Source organism: Epinephelus fuscoguttatus, linkage group LG15 (assembly GCF_011397635.1).
Source record: "Epinephelus fuscoguttatus linkage group LG15, E.fuscoguttatus.final_Chr_v1".
NCBI classification, from domain to species: Eukaryota; Metazoa; Chordata; class Actinopteri; order Perciformes; family Serranidae; genus Epinephelus; species Epinephelus fuscoguttatus.
In genome coordinates, this window is record NC_064766.1 from 29107341 (window position 1) to 29122921 (window position 15581).

At 42.6% G+C, this 15581-nt stretch overlaps 1 protein-coding gene and 1 long non-coding RNA gene across 4 annotated transcripts in view; one reads left to right on the plus strand and one right to left on the minus strand.

The window, feature by feature from the left end:
- LOC125901808 (uncharacterized) overlaps window positions 1-15581 on the plus strand; it is a 203470-nt gene that overhangs the window by 47389 nt on the left and 140500 nt on the right. The gene's annotated exons all lie outside the window — the stretch shown is intronic.
- Window positions 1-15581, minus strand: part of epha4b (eph receptor A4b) — a 117897-nt gene that overhangs the window by 26068 nt on the left and 76248 nt on the right. For all 3 annotated transcript variants that reach the window (XM_049597725.1, XM_049597724.1, XM_049597723.1), the window contains exons 11-13: window positions 2633-2700; window positions 926-1051; window positions 602-787 (exon numbers count right to left, since the gene is read on the minus strand). In XM_049597725.1, coding sequence (XP_049453682.1) covers window positions 602-787; window positions 926-1051; window positions 2633-2700 — 380 coding nt within the window. The remainder of the gene's footprint in view (window positions 1-601; window positions 788-925; window positions 1052-2632; window positions 2701-15581) is intronic.

Below are 15581 nucleotides of genomic sequence, written 5' to 3' on the forward strand. Positions count from 1 at the left end.
AAGAACCAAGACACACAATTAAAGCTTAATGTTTTGGTGGCTATTACTGGATAGCTGTGTGTAGCAGGAACTGGGCTTGTGAGTGAGGGAGACAAAGAGACAGAGGGAGAGAGCACGACAGAGACAGGAGAGAAGTGGGCTGCGATTGAATGAGAAGATTAGATGGACACTGACTGAGAGGTATGAGATGAAAGAGGGATAGATGGACAGAGGGAGAGAGTATGATTGAGAGAGCGAGGCCCAGCGATAACGAATCAGCTATCTTGTTGAACCAGGCCCGCGTCTATCTCACCTACATGGACACACTCGCTCTAATTGCCTAACACAATCATGTGAAGTAAACAAGTGGCTGCTTTGAGAGGCGGATAGGCGCCGCTCACATGCCACACTGCATGTGTCATCAAAGTGTTACCATGGTAATGGAGCTTTTATCTGATCCAGGGTCAACTCTGATTTACATCACCGACAGCTCTCACACAGTTACGTGACACACACACACACACACACACACGCACACACACACATACAGAGAGGGAAAAGTGGAGTGTATGTTACACAACCCAGCACAAAGGATGACGTATGGTTTTAGTTCATCACTCACATCTTGTGACGACTCCCTCCAGCCTGATGATGTTCGGGTGGTCAAACTGTCCCATGATGGAGGCCTCAGACAGGAAGTCCCTCCTCTGTTTGTCCGAGTATCCTGCCTTCAGACTCTTGATGGCCACATAGATCTCCCTCTTTCCCTGAACACGCAACCGACCACTGCACACCTCCCCAAACTCTCCTACGCACACACACACACACACACACACACACACACACACACACACAGAAGAAGGCAGTGGTAATTGAAGTTCCAGTTAAATTTTTACAGTTTCCGAAGTTTTTAATATAGTCCACTGCTGTTTTATTGCCAACTTACCAGCTCCAATGACTCTCTCTATGCGAATATTGGAAGCATCGATCTCTTTGGCAAAGTCTCTGACAGCCTGGTTGGGGTCTTCGTAGGTGTGAGGATGGATGTAGGTCCTGCTGCCTGGCAGCTTAACTGCATGAGCGGAAAAGTGGAGAAATGGGACGGATGAATAAATAAAGATAAATGCTAATTGTGCTGAAATACAGCCAGCTTTTGCTCAGTGTATGGTGTTACATTTATTTAAAGAAAGTTAATAGTGTTAATGAGGTATTGATCTCTCTAGGGAAATGGTTTCCTACAGGAGCCGACACTGATTCCTGCTCAGACATTTCAGCAGAGTGAATACATGTTGAGATGGTAGTTTGAGCGTGGGTGCTCTGTTTGAGTGACATTGCAAATTATTACATAATTAAGAAGTGGTGTGAAAATGACTCATAATTTTTAACAGGAACCCATAAGGAGCTACACTTTGCCAGCAAACATTTGTGCAAGGACGTGTGAAGCAATGTGGTTTATTCAGCTGGGAATGCTACGAAGTTGGAGATTTATGTACACAAACTGAATGTTGTTCGGCAGCTCTGATCTTATGATACATTTGAAGGTAACTGAAAACAAAGAACAACTGTTGTATCTGAATAAACAAACAGTAATTGTTCAGATGTTGTCATGAGGAATGCTTTTGATCTGAAGTGTTCGACCATAATTACAGGCAGTGATCTTGACAGGATGTGAAGCGTGTTTTAAAGATAAGTTATGTGTGTGTGTGTGTGTGTGTGTGTGTGTGTGTGTGTGTGTGTAGGGTGCTTGCATAAGCTCAAACTTGAATTTAAAAAAAATATTAACAAAAACCAAATACACGTGTATGTGTTGTGCTATGTTATGAAATACCGTGACAGATGTTAGTATGTCACATGATAACAAACTGAAACATTTGCATTTCTGAAAGCAATAAACATTTATGCGTATTTGCAGGCTGTTCTCATGCAATGTTCGTACATATGCCTACGAAAAAGTGGGGTTAGGGTTTGTACATAACCCACATAATTGGGAAGGCTATGATCACGTGACTGATGCCCTGACAGGAGTAGAGAAGGGAGTAGTATAAAGAGCGAAAGTCTGCTGAACAGGGCAAGTTGGGGTGGTAGATGAGTCAAACAAACACAGGACTTTCACCCAGGAGACCACTGTTCGGTCCAAACGAAGTGAACTTGAGTTATTTTAAGGTACATTGTGGCCATGTTTTATTTTCCTTAACCTAACCTACATAACTTTACTTTAAGTGTGTAACTTTACGTTAACTATGTAATGTGTGATGTTATGCCCAACCCCGCTTTTATCTTAAACCTAACATAATTTTAGTTTCCTGAACTTAACCAGCGTAATTTTTGTTTCCTAAACACTCAACCGTGTTTTTTCCAAAACCTAACCTACATAATGTTACTTTTATAAACAACCAAAGTAATTTTAGTTTCCTAAACCTGACCCACGTAACTTTATGTTAGGTACGTAATGTGATGATGCCCAACCATGTTTTTTTTTTCCTATACCTAACCCATGCAACTTTACTGTCCTATACCTAACCTACATAACTCTACATTAAATATGTAATGTGAAAACGCCCAACCATGTTTCTTTTCTCAAACCTAACCTACGTAACTTTACATTAGGTACATTAGGTAGGTATTGTGACGACACCCAACTATGTTTCTTTACCTCTGCCATGTTGGAACTGCATCTTCTCTTCGTCAGGGTCCTGTTTGGCTTTAATATATCCACAGTGCCTGAAGAAAGAATGCACAGCTGGGTTATGATCCTGTATATAGACTTACATACACAGTATAGATATGTTTTTTCCACCACACATATACCAGTACAGTTTTATATCACGCATATGGAAAGTCACATACCCTTGAGCGTGTATGTGCAATTTCACACCTGTGTTTGATATATGAAATCTAAGATGTGAGTGTGTTTGCATCATAGATTTCTCTGTGGAGGCAGATCTATGCATAAAGCGCCCCTCTCTTTCTTTCTAACCCCTCCGGCCCTCAACAGTCGCCTTCAATATTATAATGCATCACACACACACACAAACACACACCTCTGTGCCCTTTTCCCGCCCCTCTGTGCACACATGCACACACCCCGCAGCGCAGGTCAGTTCAACGATCAAGACAAACTATTGACAAATTGATCAACTCAATTCTGCCGCCCAGCTGTGAGGAAGTATTTAACTCACTCTGTTTTACAGACATCAGAAGGGGGATGCTGTGTGTGTGTTTTTGTTAGGTGTCTGACATGTTTGTATCAGTGTATTTTCTCTCCGCTTTGTCGAGCTTCCGCCTCAAACTGTGGTTAACAGCCCTGATCACCCATAACACTGTCTCTGAGATTTACAGCTCTTTTAAATTCGGCACAAACATTTTAGGACAAAAAACATAAAATGTAAAAAGCAGTTTCATATAACGAGGTACTAAACACGACATAAACGCTACAGCCTCCTCTCCTCTCTTGTTTTTCCCCCTCTTATCGAATCCTCCTCAGCTGCTGTACAGGTAAAACAGCAGCGAGTCAGTATGTCTGTCCATCATGGAGATAAATTGATTTGGGCTTAGAGCCAAGAGTAACTGGGAATCAGCCGCACAGACTGTACGTAATTTAAGGAAGCAGAGTGGAGGACAGAGAAGGAACGGAGACTGAAAGGAATAACAAGCAAAGATTTAATAATGAAATAGTAAGAGGGGAAGTTAGATAGAGACAAAACAGAGGAATAAAGATTGGAAAAGAAATAAAGTAAAGCGTGAGGAAGAGAGAAACGCAGCGACAGAAATGGAGAAAGGTGGGGTCTCGCTAGGCTCAGTAAATCTCAGTCATTTGGTGTTTAATCCTTGTGTTGATTTTACACAGCTGAATGCATGGTATAACCCAGACATCAATAGGCTGTCTTGGGAATATTTATACACACACACACACATACACACATAAGGGTAGAGACTGGTTGCTGGTATTTGGGGATAAAGAGGAGAGTGCATAATGTTCCTTGGGCCCCACCTGGTTATCAGCTGGGCTCAAGCCAGTCAAACACCAAGGGACTATCATTACCCCCTTGACACAGACTCTCTCACACACACACAGTGCTTTGGGGCATGTGTTTAGAGCATATGGGGAATGGGGACATGGGTCACACCTCTGCTCCAACTGTGATAATCCCGTGGGGGCGTACAAACACACACACACACACACACACACACACACACACACACACACACACAAACACATACACACGTGTGTAGTTCAGCAAAACCCACATTCAGAACACTTGCTGGATGTGTATCTGTGTTAGTGTGTGTCTCCACGGCTGCATGGCTGCATATGTGTGTATGGGTGTGTGTGTGTGTGTGTGTGTGTGTGTGTGTCTGATGGGAAATGAACACATTTCCATAGTAATTACAGAGCGACTCATTTCTCCTCTTCAGTTAGAAGTGTCATGAATCATTAGCGCTGCAGTCTTAAACATGGCACAAAACCTGACATGGCTGTGGCTTTTGTTTTTCCCCCGACAGCTGTGTCTCTCTCTGTGTGTTTGAAACAGATATTTTATTTAAAACCGTCAGCTAAACGAAGCTGACCTGTAATTCTGTCTATAAAAGAGTCAAGAGCTGGACTCAGGAGAACAATGTGGAAACCATTTTCTGATGCCACAAAAATACTTTAATTATTTTATTGAGTGTTCCAGTTTTAAAGTGGTAACATGTGGCGGTAGTACAAAAAACAACATAGCAGAACCAATAGTTGTCATAGGGTAATCACACATGTATATGGATGATTCTCATTAGCAATTATTCCATGTTTAAACAATGAGGTTGCTTGTTCGGCATGTAAATGGTTTCCATCGTCTGTCAGAAATATTCTCTCCCACTCTAAAAAGATCAATTTTCCTGATCAATATCTAGCTGTTGCTCTTTCTTTGGAGGATCAGCTTTACACCAAATTATAGAGTTTTACTGCCTTCAGCAATATTTTAATCATGTATTTGCCCCTTCGTTGGATAATCTCTTCCATTTATTGAAGATGCATTAGAGAACACAGATCGGGAATCAACCGTTTACTAAAAGATGTGTTTTCAGAATTTATTGTCTCTACAATATCCACTGCTGTCTTTCAAATTAACATTTTAATGATCATTCTTAAGCACTCAAAGCTCGTAGGTTCAGGAGAGAAACAGATTGTTGGTTGAATAGTCGAAGACTCAGCCCTGACTTGCTGTTGACATTTAACCAGATCTTTCCCTGACCTTAACCAAATGTTAAATAGTATGACGTCCCCCCCTCTGACTGCTGCCTGCGTGTGTGGTTCGGTGTCCCGCTTCAGGAGCCAATAAGCAGAGTAGAGAGCGGACATAAACCTCAGTAGTTTGGGCCTCAGTCCATTTAAGTGCCGTCCCAACTGACATCACTCTCTTCTTTTCTTCCTGGCCTCGACATGCTGTTGTAGTTTGCATTGTGGTTTTGTCTTTTGCATTCATGAACAATGTTTCTGATTACATTTACTTTAGTTTTTTGCCATTTACTTCAGGCTAGTTTATTAATCTAAATCTAACAACACGTGGGATCCTCTGGTGTCAAAGTCCTGTGCTTTGTTCACAGACTGTACAGAGATGTTTCTTTCTGGTTTGGGAAAAAAACATTCTCAGTGCTTGTAATCCAGACAAATAATTGTGTGTTTCCTTCACAACATATTTGGAAACGCAGTAGTAGTAAATAAATATCAGTAGCACATTTTGTAGTGACTCATTGAAGTGGATCAGACATTCAGTCATGTGTGTATGTCTGTTCTAGCTAATTAGGCAAACTACTGGACTCATCAGCCTAAAATTTTTTGTGTAATTGTGTGACTAGAGTGCAACACACACTGCCGCCATACACTGCACGTCAAAACACCCGCCTCTATTATATTCTATGAACAAACCCACACTGGTGCTGGCCGCCGCGCTGCTCTGCTTCAGCCCACTGCTCTATTTCCAGCGTGGCTGGCGCTGCGAGAAAAGCCTTTTATGTACGTCTCGGCCGCCGTAGTATCAACTCCGGTTGCTTCAAATTTTTAATAAGAAAATTTTGATAAGAAACTCACCCATGAAATCCAAGTTGTCGTTGCCTCAAAGTTTTTCCTCTTCTTCTTCCGTTACTAGCAGTTGGCAGCCGTTGGCAACTAGTGTAGGTAAAGCCACCTAGCAGGCTGGGGTGGGAAATACACTTTAGTGTCGACGGTGCCGCTGTGCGCCACTGCCAATGTGTGTTTGGGGGCACTTGACGGCCACAGCGCCGCGCCAGTGGCAGTGTGTGTTGCACTTAACGGTGTTTCGTGGTTGAGGTGATTCACAACTTTGGAGAAACCTTTTTCATTGACTGCTCTGTTTTATGCGGTTACTACCTGCTGCCTCCTCACTCCTCTCGACCGGCCTGTAAGGGCAGCAGGTGATCGACAACCGCCAATCATGGTGCGTCCTGATAGCTCACCTCCTACTATCACATAAAATGCAATAAAAATAATAATAAAACTATAGAAAAACTATATAAACTGTATAAAAACTGCCATTATGTAGCAAAAGGCATTTCCAGCAATCAGCTATTCTAAAGGGAGCCTTACCTAGTCTGTTGCAGGCCACATTTTGGCCTTTGTTATGGCTCAGACACTGACATCCATAGAAAAGTTTGGTCTTATTTTGACCTGGAGCATCTGCAGATTAATTCCATTTTTTAATATGTTATGATCTCCTGAAGTTAGGCACAATACAACAACAATAAGTCACTGTTTTTTGTTGTTTTTCGCCACCATCTTGAATGTAAAGCAGCCAGGAGAGACAACTGAGTGAGATTTAACTCTTCTTTGTTTCACTACTGCCATGCATGCATACTGGACACACAGCCTGCCCTGCACTTCCTGTTCCAGACACACCTGGCAGACATCTGCACTCTTCTGGGTGCGGCTCTGATTGTATTTATATGATCTCAAAATGGCTTTATTTATGTGCAACTGCAGAAAACATGGTTATTGTCACCACACAGCCCTGTTGAGTGGCTAGTTGTCTGCTATTGATTCAGATGCCGCAGGGTTTTGAGCTGGAACAGACTTTGTAACAAGGCAGTCTTCCTCACATCGGCCCTAGCTGCTTCTTTATTCTGCGGTGTGAAGTTAGCACTATCTGTCACTGTGGGAGAGTCATTGTTCCATTTAGCTGCCGTCTAATTACACCATACTCTGCTGTTTCATACAGTAAACACACAACCCCGCACACATGGCTGTATATTCATGCAGATTTAAAGTACACACCACCTGCGCCAATCATGCAAAAACACACACTTTAATGGACTGCGATATCACTATCGCACCCGGGCTCTCACCTTTCTCTCTGCCTCTCTCTGTTCCACTTCAGTGAGGACAACAGGCTATCCCTGTCCTCCAAAGCCACACACTCCACATTTGCATATCAATTTACTTTTTAATATAATACTCTGTCACTCGAGACCCATTTGTCATTCTGCTAGCAAGCTCCCACCTTTGTAGAACCCCATCCATATATTATCGTCGCCGTGGCCCCTCCCTCATTTTCCTCTCCATTCCTGGCCTTTATCTCTCCAGGGTGTTACATTCTTACTTAATTCTTCCTTTAAGCGAAAACATTCCCGATCCCAGCAACCTACATATCCTCTTTTTCTTCCTCCTGTTTCCATCCATTTATCCTGCCCCCAACAGGCCCTGTCCTCCGCCCTCTTTTCTCTCTGCTGTTTCTCTTTTATAGAAAGAGTGGACACTGGGAGCTGGAAAGAGAAGTAAAGAGAGAGAGAGAGAGGTGGAGAGGGAGATGGAAAAACAGAGTGCTGACAGGCAAGAACGCACAATGGGGGTCCAAGCCTGCATACCAACTAACAAGCAATCAGATGGAGGGGAAGAGCGAGGAGAGACGGGGGAGGCAGCCATATAGGAATAGAAACACGGAGGTTAACGTAAGGGAGGTGGGCAAAAAGAGGGCTGGGGGCAGTGTTGTGTGCTGCAACAACAGGAGCTGACGGCAAGGAGAGAAAAGATGTTACGAGAAGAAAGCGCTAAATAGAAATGGAGTGAGTGAAAAAGGGAAGCAACAAGGAGGGAGGTGTCAGATCTTTACAATAGAGACACCAGCTACATGTGCAGGAGAGAAGACAATAGAAACAAGGATGGATGGAGGCGTGGAATATTGGCTACGTGGATCGAGGATTAAGAAGGACAGTGCAACAACAAAGTGCAACACTGTCAGCACAAACGTATCTCCCTGTGGGGGAGAGTAAAAGAAAGGATAAGGGAGTTGATGGACAGATTAAGAGCAGATGACAAAGAGAAGCGTGTGGCTGCAGGACATGTATGAGTGAAGAAGAATCCAACCACAATGTGACAGTAAACAAGGGAAGATGAGGACAGTCAGTGATAAACCAAATGTAGCATGAATGTAAGGAAGGAGTTAAAATAACCCTTGAATAAATAATTTTATATTCTTTTATTATTTTACCCATTAAGACCCAATCAAAGCTAGATTCTGTCCCAGCGTTTGTCAACAACCTTATTACCCATGACGAGACGATGACGAGATGGCACCAATGTCATTAAACACTAATTGCAACTGTGTCAGCATGCATTATTGTTGACGAAGACAAAACTAAAATGTAGTTTAAAAAAGGAGGAGATGAAATGTTATAGACTAGTCAGCGAATACAAGTGTTAAATAAGTAGCTTTGCACTTTGTAGTGATTCAATCTGTTTCCATCAGATGACAAGATAAAATCTTATGTGAAATGAGCTAAGACAAGTTTTGCTGCAGCTGTATAATTCCCTGGAACGGCATCTAAGTCAGCGGACACATTGCTCTCAGTTGATACCTTTAATGTTCAAGTCCTGACCAACAACGGCTTCCTGTCTACAGGGACATTTCAGAGGGAAGGTCGGGATGTAGTTCTTCATAAAGAGAAATCGGAGCGTGGTAGTTTGCTGATTGCAAACAGCGGGCATGCGCTTGTTCGTTTAGAATGACAGAAACATACAAATGGGGGAAAGAACAAAACTGATGACCATGCGTGTGTCATAAATCTGACTTTGTGTGCAAAGTAAGAATATCTCTGAACACTTATTAGTCTTCATTTATTGGTCTATTTAGCCTCAAGTTCTATTCGGGGTTCCCATGGTCATGGAAGACATCAAAAAGTCATGGAATTAGTAAAAACTATTTAAAGTTTTGGAAAGGCATGGAATTTTATCGTGTTCAATAAAATTGTGACAGTAATTTTCTGTGTTTTTTTAAATTTATTATTTATGTTTTATTGGTGAAATAGAGTGACAGGAACAAAACAATATGACAGAAGCAGTAACGTAGGACGTAAACAGTAGACATAAGGTGAGTTGACATACAAACAACAATAGACAAAAACAATTTTCTGTGGTTAATGTCCATGTAATGTAACATAACAGCAAATGTATTTTCTGCAGCTGTTGACATAGCGTTGCTGTGTGTGTGATGTTTTGTTTACCATCACGTACCTGTCCTCATTGTTTCCCTGTGTTCACTCTCTCCCTTCATGTATGCCACCTGGCTGCAATAATGTTTGAATAGAGTTTGAATCTGATTTGCTTGAAAGGCACCGTGCAGGTGTGGCAGGACAAAAACAAAACAAAATAAAATAACTATGGGTCCTTGAAAAGTCATGGAAAAGTTTTGAAATTTTGTCCACGAAAATGTGTGGGAACTATTGCTTTCTATTGCTGCCCCCGTTCCTCCCTTAGTCTAACTACAAGCTATAAAGCGTGAGAGACATCAGCCGCACTGAGCTGCACTGATTTGTAATGATTTGTACTTCCTCTGACAATTAAAACCAGCACTTAATGATTCTGCTGTCATCTTGGTTTGCTGGAGCTGCTAAAGCCCGACAGTGCTGCGTAGAATTAAGAGAACGACCTCTGTCAGATAAAGATGGGGTCATCACGTCACACAAATGTTACTGTACTCTCTGATATAATGTATTTAAAGCCGTGGCAGCCTGCAGTTCACAAAAGTTCTCTCATGAAAAGTGTCAGCTGAGCCACTGGAGTCCCCGTCTGAATCAGAGGGGAGAAGAAGAAAGGAGGAAAAACATATGGAGGTGGGAGGTTGTGAAGCAGGGAAGTAGAAGGGGGGAAGAGTGAGAACACACTGTGACAGAGAAGAATAGAGAGAAGGGGAAAGAGAAGATCAAACGAGGGCGAACTTTGGCAAGACAGGATAAAAAGCTGGATTATGCACTAAAAGGCAGAGAAGGGTTGGAGAGAAGAGGTAAATATGGATGTTGGAATAACCTTGAAACAAAGTGGGACAAAAGAGACTGAGAAACTAAGCTCAGGGTTTTTTCCTGGTTTGAAACGAGGCAGAGGTGGTACCATCCTGATCACGTCCACACACGTGCATGCGTACTGTGCCTTCAACTGTCTGTACGGAAACACTTTTTACAAGCAACGTATTCAAACAATTATATGTTAAAAATAACTACAGTTATAAGAAATTGTGGGCAAATTGCTACATGGAGTCAGTTGTGTCTTTAATGTGAATTCCTGGATATTAAATGTTCATGTGCAATTTTCTGTGCTCCCAGTAATATTTGTTTGTGTACTGAAGTAGCAGATCACTGCTGAATATAAGGGGTGGGGGAAAAAATCCACGGTGACACGGTGCTCGTCACGGTCACTTTGCAACCTCAGATGCAACCTGCTGCCGTGTTCTTGAAAGCTGGCGCAAAAAAGGCACAAGAGTAGCACCCAGCGCCCGACCTCGCATTTTCCAGACGTTTAAAGATGTGGCATGTGTACGGCCTCTAATTTCCAGGGCTGGTACCTGCGGTTATCCCACAGGCTCGTTGATAACATGTCGTGCAGGAAATCCAAAGTGTGGGATCATTTTGAGAAGGTGAAGGACGAACCCAAGGTGATATGTAAACTCATCTTCATTGGTCGACTACAAACATGACGTATCATCTGAAACATGGAAGTAGCTACATGCCCATTAGCCCGCAGCATCATTAACAGGCGGCTCGCTCAGTGTGTGACGTGCACTTGTAGATAAAATATAGGCCTATATTAATGAAGGTTCATTAGTACGGTTTTGTATTTCTCTGTAATGTAGCACAGTGTTAACAATGTTACTGATACTATTCTTTCTCACACCTTCAACTCAAACCATTGTGTTGCCCCGCCCAAAATATGTTATTTAATAATTGCATTAATATCATAAACACGCAGGCGACTAGTTGACTAATGGCGCTAAATGACGACTGCCGGTCGACTAGCAATATTCTAATTTGGCAGTGCCTTACCCGGTGCACTACGCTGAATATGATAGCGCCAATAGATTGCTGTATAGCCACAAGATGTGTGTGGACGGTGATGTCTTAGTGACAGAAGGAGAGACGAGAGACAGACTGTTTGTCTTCATGTGAGTGAATAACCTTGGAGTAATGTTAACCTGAGCTAATAAAGTGTGTGTAGTCCTGAGCCGTGTGGTATCGTTGGGTTTGTTTTATATGACTGGCCACCTTTTATAGGATTAGAGGCCAGCTGCTAGCTGTAAGACGGGAGAAGAAATTGATACACTGCAAGACAAGGAAGAGTCAGAGGGGATCATTCATACAGAAAAATACTATGTTCCCTTTCCTTTCCTCTCATCTCCTCTCCTCTTTCATTTCCTGTCCCTTCACATTATTTTCCCACTGCTAATCAGAATGACTAGGAAAATGAAATCAGTAAATCATTAGTCACCCCTCCGGCATGACACAATGAAATGACACGTCTATCCTCCCTTCGCCGCCACCCACATATATATAAACACACACACACACACACACACACACACACACACACACACACACCCTGCTGTGGGTATCTGCTCCCATCATTACTCATGATAATGGTGATTCCATTTAATATCAAGCTATTAAATAAAAAATAATTACTGGGAATGAAATCAATGGATTAAATTCACTCTCATTATTTCACAGCCTCGCTCACAAACCCCGAAAAACAAAACGCGCTCACTGCTTGGGCGCTAATAAACTATGAGGTTCATAAAAGATGATTGTGGATAATTAATTAAGAGTCAAAACAGCATGAAAAAACGGACTGAAAAAAGTCTGGGTGATTCAGGAGCACTCAGTGAGTGAGATTTCTCCTCTCTCCCTCTCCATCTTGGACGTGTCTGGCACCGGCTCAGCACTCTCTGACCACGGTGTGAAAAGATTTACTCAGCTCTGGCTAATTATTAGGAAGGGGGAAATGATTAGCTGAAGAGTTATGAGTAATAAATCTGTCTATGTTTCATTAACAACCTGTTTGGAAACATTTCATTTAGCTCCTGCTCATTAAAGAGAGTGGTAATGGAAGGAAAAGAAGGGAAAAGGTAAGGAAAGGAAAGGTGGGGGAGAAGCAGGTCTGCAGTAATTGGTGTAACGTAGCAAAATTTTTAACAACCTGGTGAAAAGGTCAAATGAGAGAGGATGGAAAGAGTGAGAGACAGAGCAGAGGAGCATGTCATCGGTATCATTAGGTGAAGTGTATCTTTACATTTGCTAACAGATCAGTGTGGAGATGAGTGTGAAACTAATTCCCCTAATTGATGTTACCACACCGACACAACTTGATTAGGTCACGATTGTAATGTGTGCGCCGGTGTGTGTGTGTGTATCCACTAATTGTTTAAATGCGCTATAAACTTTAAAAACCCCAAACCAAAAAACAGCTCTGAATTTGTCTGATGTTTATAGGACATTTGATCAATCCCACTGCAACATCTGCTCATTTGCATAACGCCTGTGTGAAATAGTTTTGCACCTGCGGCAACTCGCTGCTATTATTGCACTGTTTGTAAGCTACTTTCGAGGCATTCTGCAGACAAAGCTGTATTCAGCTACACCCTACAGCTTAGCTGCATTAATTGAAAGCACCGGCATCCAAGCAACACATACAAATCTGTCTAATGACATTACACACATATCGTGTATAGTCCACACACACACCTCCCCGCACTGGCCTGTTTTATTTCTGATACACAGAATCGCCTGGCTGCCAAATCGTTATTAGTGCTATTATCAAGCAAACAGACCGACACCACCCACAGGGAAGGGAATGCATTGGCTGGTTTCTATGTCCACCAAATTCACCATAAGTACCATTTGGCAAGCATGGGCCAATTATTTGTCCCTTTATTCCTGTTTTTTCCTCTATTTTTTGTTATTTCGTGGCTCAAAAACCAAGCATTTTATTTTAATTCTTTCCCTCACCCAAACTAAAAAACCCTCACCAATTGTCGTCTTCGCTGTTTTTAATTTCAACTTCTCACATCTCCTTTGAAATCCAAACAAGCAGGCGCACAAACACCTTTTTTTTAGCTGTTCTTCAGTTTCTCAAAAGTCTCTTTCTCCTGCTACCTCTTAACTCCTCTCTCTCTTCACTCAACATGTTTTCATCAATGCATGCTTCCTCTGTTTTTTCCATCCTTCCCCTCCTCTTTTGTGTCATTAAGTTTTTAAGAATAACCGTGGGCTCCTACAACAGATGCTGCGGAGGTAAAAGAGCTTACGCGCACAAACGCGCATGTCAACAGAACATGCTATTGTGTTAGAAAGGTAGAGCTGTTAACACTGTCTATTAGTGAGACGGAGAAGTCTTTCTGCTAGAATCAGCCACATTATAATGACATCTCACTTTCCTGCGTGGCTTTCTCTCTCTCGGCCTTTTGCTCTTTGTTATTCAAAACTCTCATCAGAAAAGGCTGTTTTCTCCTTGCGGCTCCATTGAAGCATCCGCCTTCAGGAGAGTTTCATCTTCTTTTTGTCGGGAATAAAAGCTGCAACACCCTGCAAGATGGTGATCAATAGATTTCTGTTTGAGCTTACCTCTGCGGAAAAAGAGACATCTAGTTTCGGTAAATAACTACATCTTAATTAGCGCTAAATCCAATTAAGTACTTATTATTATTTTAAGATTTCAGATATTTTCTTCAACAGATTGCAGCCCTTGACTCCCTGCTGAATATCTCCAGCTCTGACGACAGATGTACTCCACAAAGGCAGACCATGAGACGCATAGCATCTTAAAAAAAAACAAAAACAAAACACAGGCATCACATAAATGGAACAACTTCACGCTGACTTCTCACCAAAACTCCCACATTAAAAACATGAACGCAGAAAAACACACGGGAGCCTGGCATATAACCAAAGCCTGCAGCTATTCAGAAAAGGAGATGGTTGCAAGGCTGGATAATCATTAGACCGCAGACAAAGCAGAGGCGCACACACTCACGTACACACAGATGCTGGGAGGCAGGAGCTGCAACATGTTTAACAAGGAGTGAGAGAAAGTGAGGACCGAAGGGGAGAACGCTTTTTGAGTGAAAGGCCATCTGCTGAATCAGTGGCGATGCCAGTCGCTCGCAAGCTTTCCCATTGCTCGCACCTGCCAGCCTGCCAAAGCACCCTCAGGAGGACGAAAGCACCAACTTCACACACACAAACGCACACGCACTCTCGCGGAGCAATAATGTGGCACGCACACAGGCTGTAACTGGTGTGATTTGTCAGCGCCGTGCTGCGTCTGAGGAGCTTTCGACGTTTTTTCATGTTTTCCCTCCTGCGGTAACAATAGCATAACAGCACTTTATTAAACGAGAACAGGACAGAACAGAATGGCCTGCAAATCAGCCCGTTTATGAGGCATAGCTGTGCGGTGCCCTGCCAGCAAAGGCTGCAGGGGAGTGTGTGTGTGTGGGGATGTGTGTGAGCCAGAAAGACAGAGCGACTGTACCGGCATTCATTGTTATTTTATAGTTCAGTGATAAAAAACCTCCCTATCAGGGTGCTCAAGATGTGGTCAGGATTGTGGATTCAATAGGTGAACTAGGTGTAAAACAAGAACAAAAAGCTCTCCAGCACTTGTATCCAGGCTAGTGATTATTGGGGAAATGATTTTAACAGCTGACATTTAGGGAGAAAAAGGGCCTTACAAAGGTCTGGTGGGAAATCATTTCAACCCTGGCTGACTCTCAGTGTCAATTTCAATTCCAGTTTAATCATCGTCCACACTGAACCAGTCTCAAAGCATACATCAGATTCTCCATACATTACTGAGGAAGGGAGTTTCATCCAAATGTGAATTTCAAGAACGAAACAGGAAATGAAAGCCAGGGAGCTGAAGATGAAGCGAAATGACGAGAAAAGCAGAGAGAGTGCTGTGAAAAGAGAGAGAAATGGACTGATTCACAGATAAGATGGCAGGTTTAGGGGGAGGTATGGCCAACAAGAGAGGAGAGAAGACCAATCCTTATTTTTAGATTTCTCCCAGTTCCTCCAAAACCTGAAGTATGACACTCCTATTGCACCTAACAGTGCAATCGCCCACCCATCATCCCTCTCTATCCTTCCTTCTCCTCCTCCTCTCTCAAACACACTTGTAATCTCTACCTTTTCATCTTTTGCTTCTTGCACCTCACCCCTTCTTCCCGCTGTGCCGCTGGCTCTCCTCCTCCCTCCATCAATCTCCTTTTTTCTCTCTTCCTCTCTCAAGCCTCCTCCTTTTTCTCTCTATCTTTCACACCATCTCAAAATGTAGCTCTCTA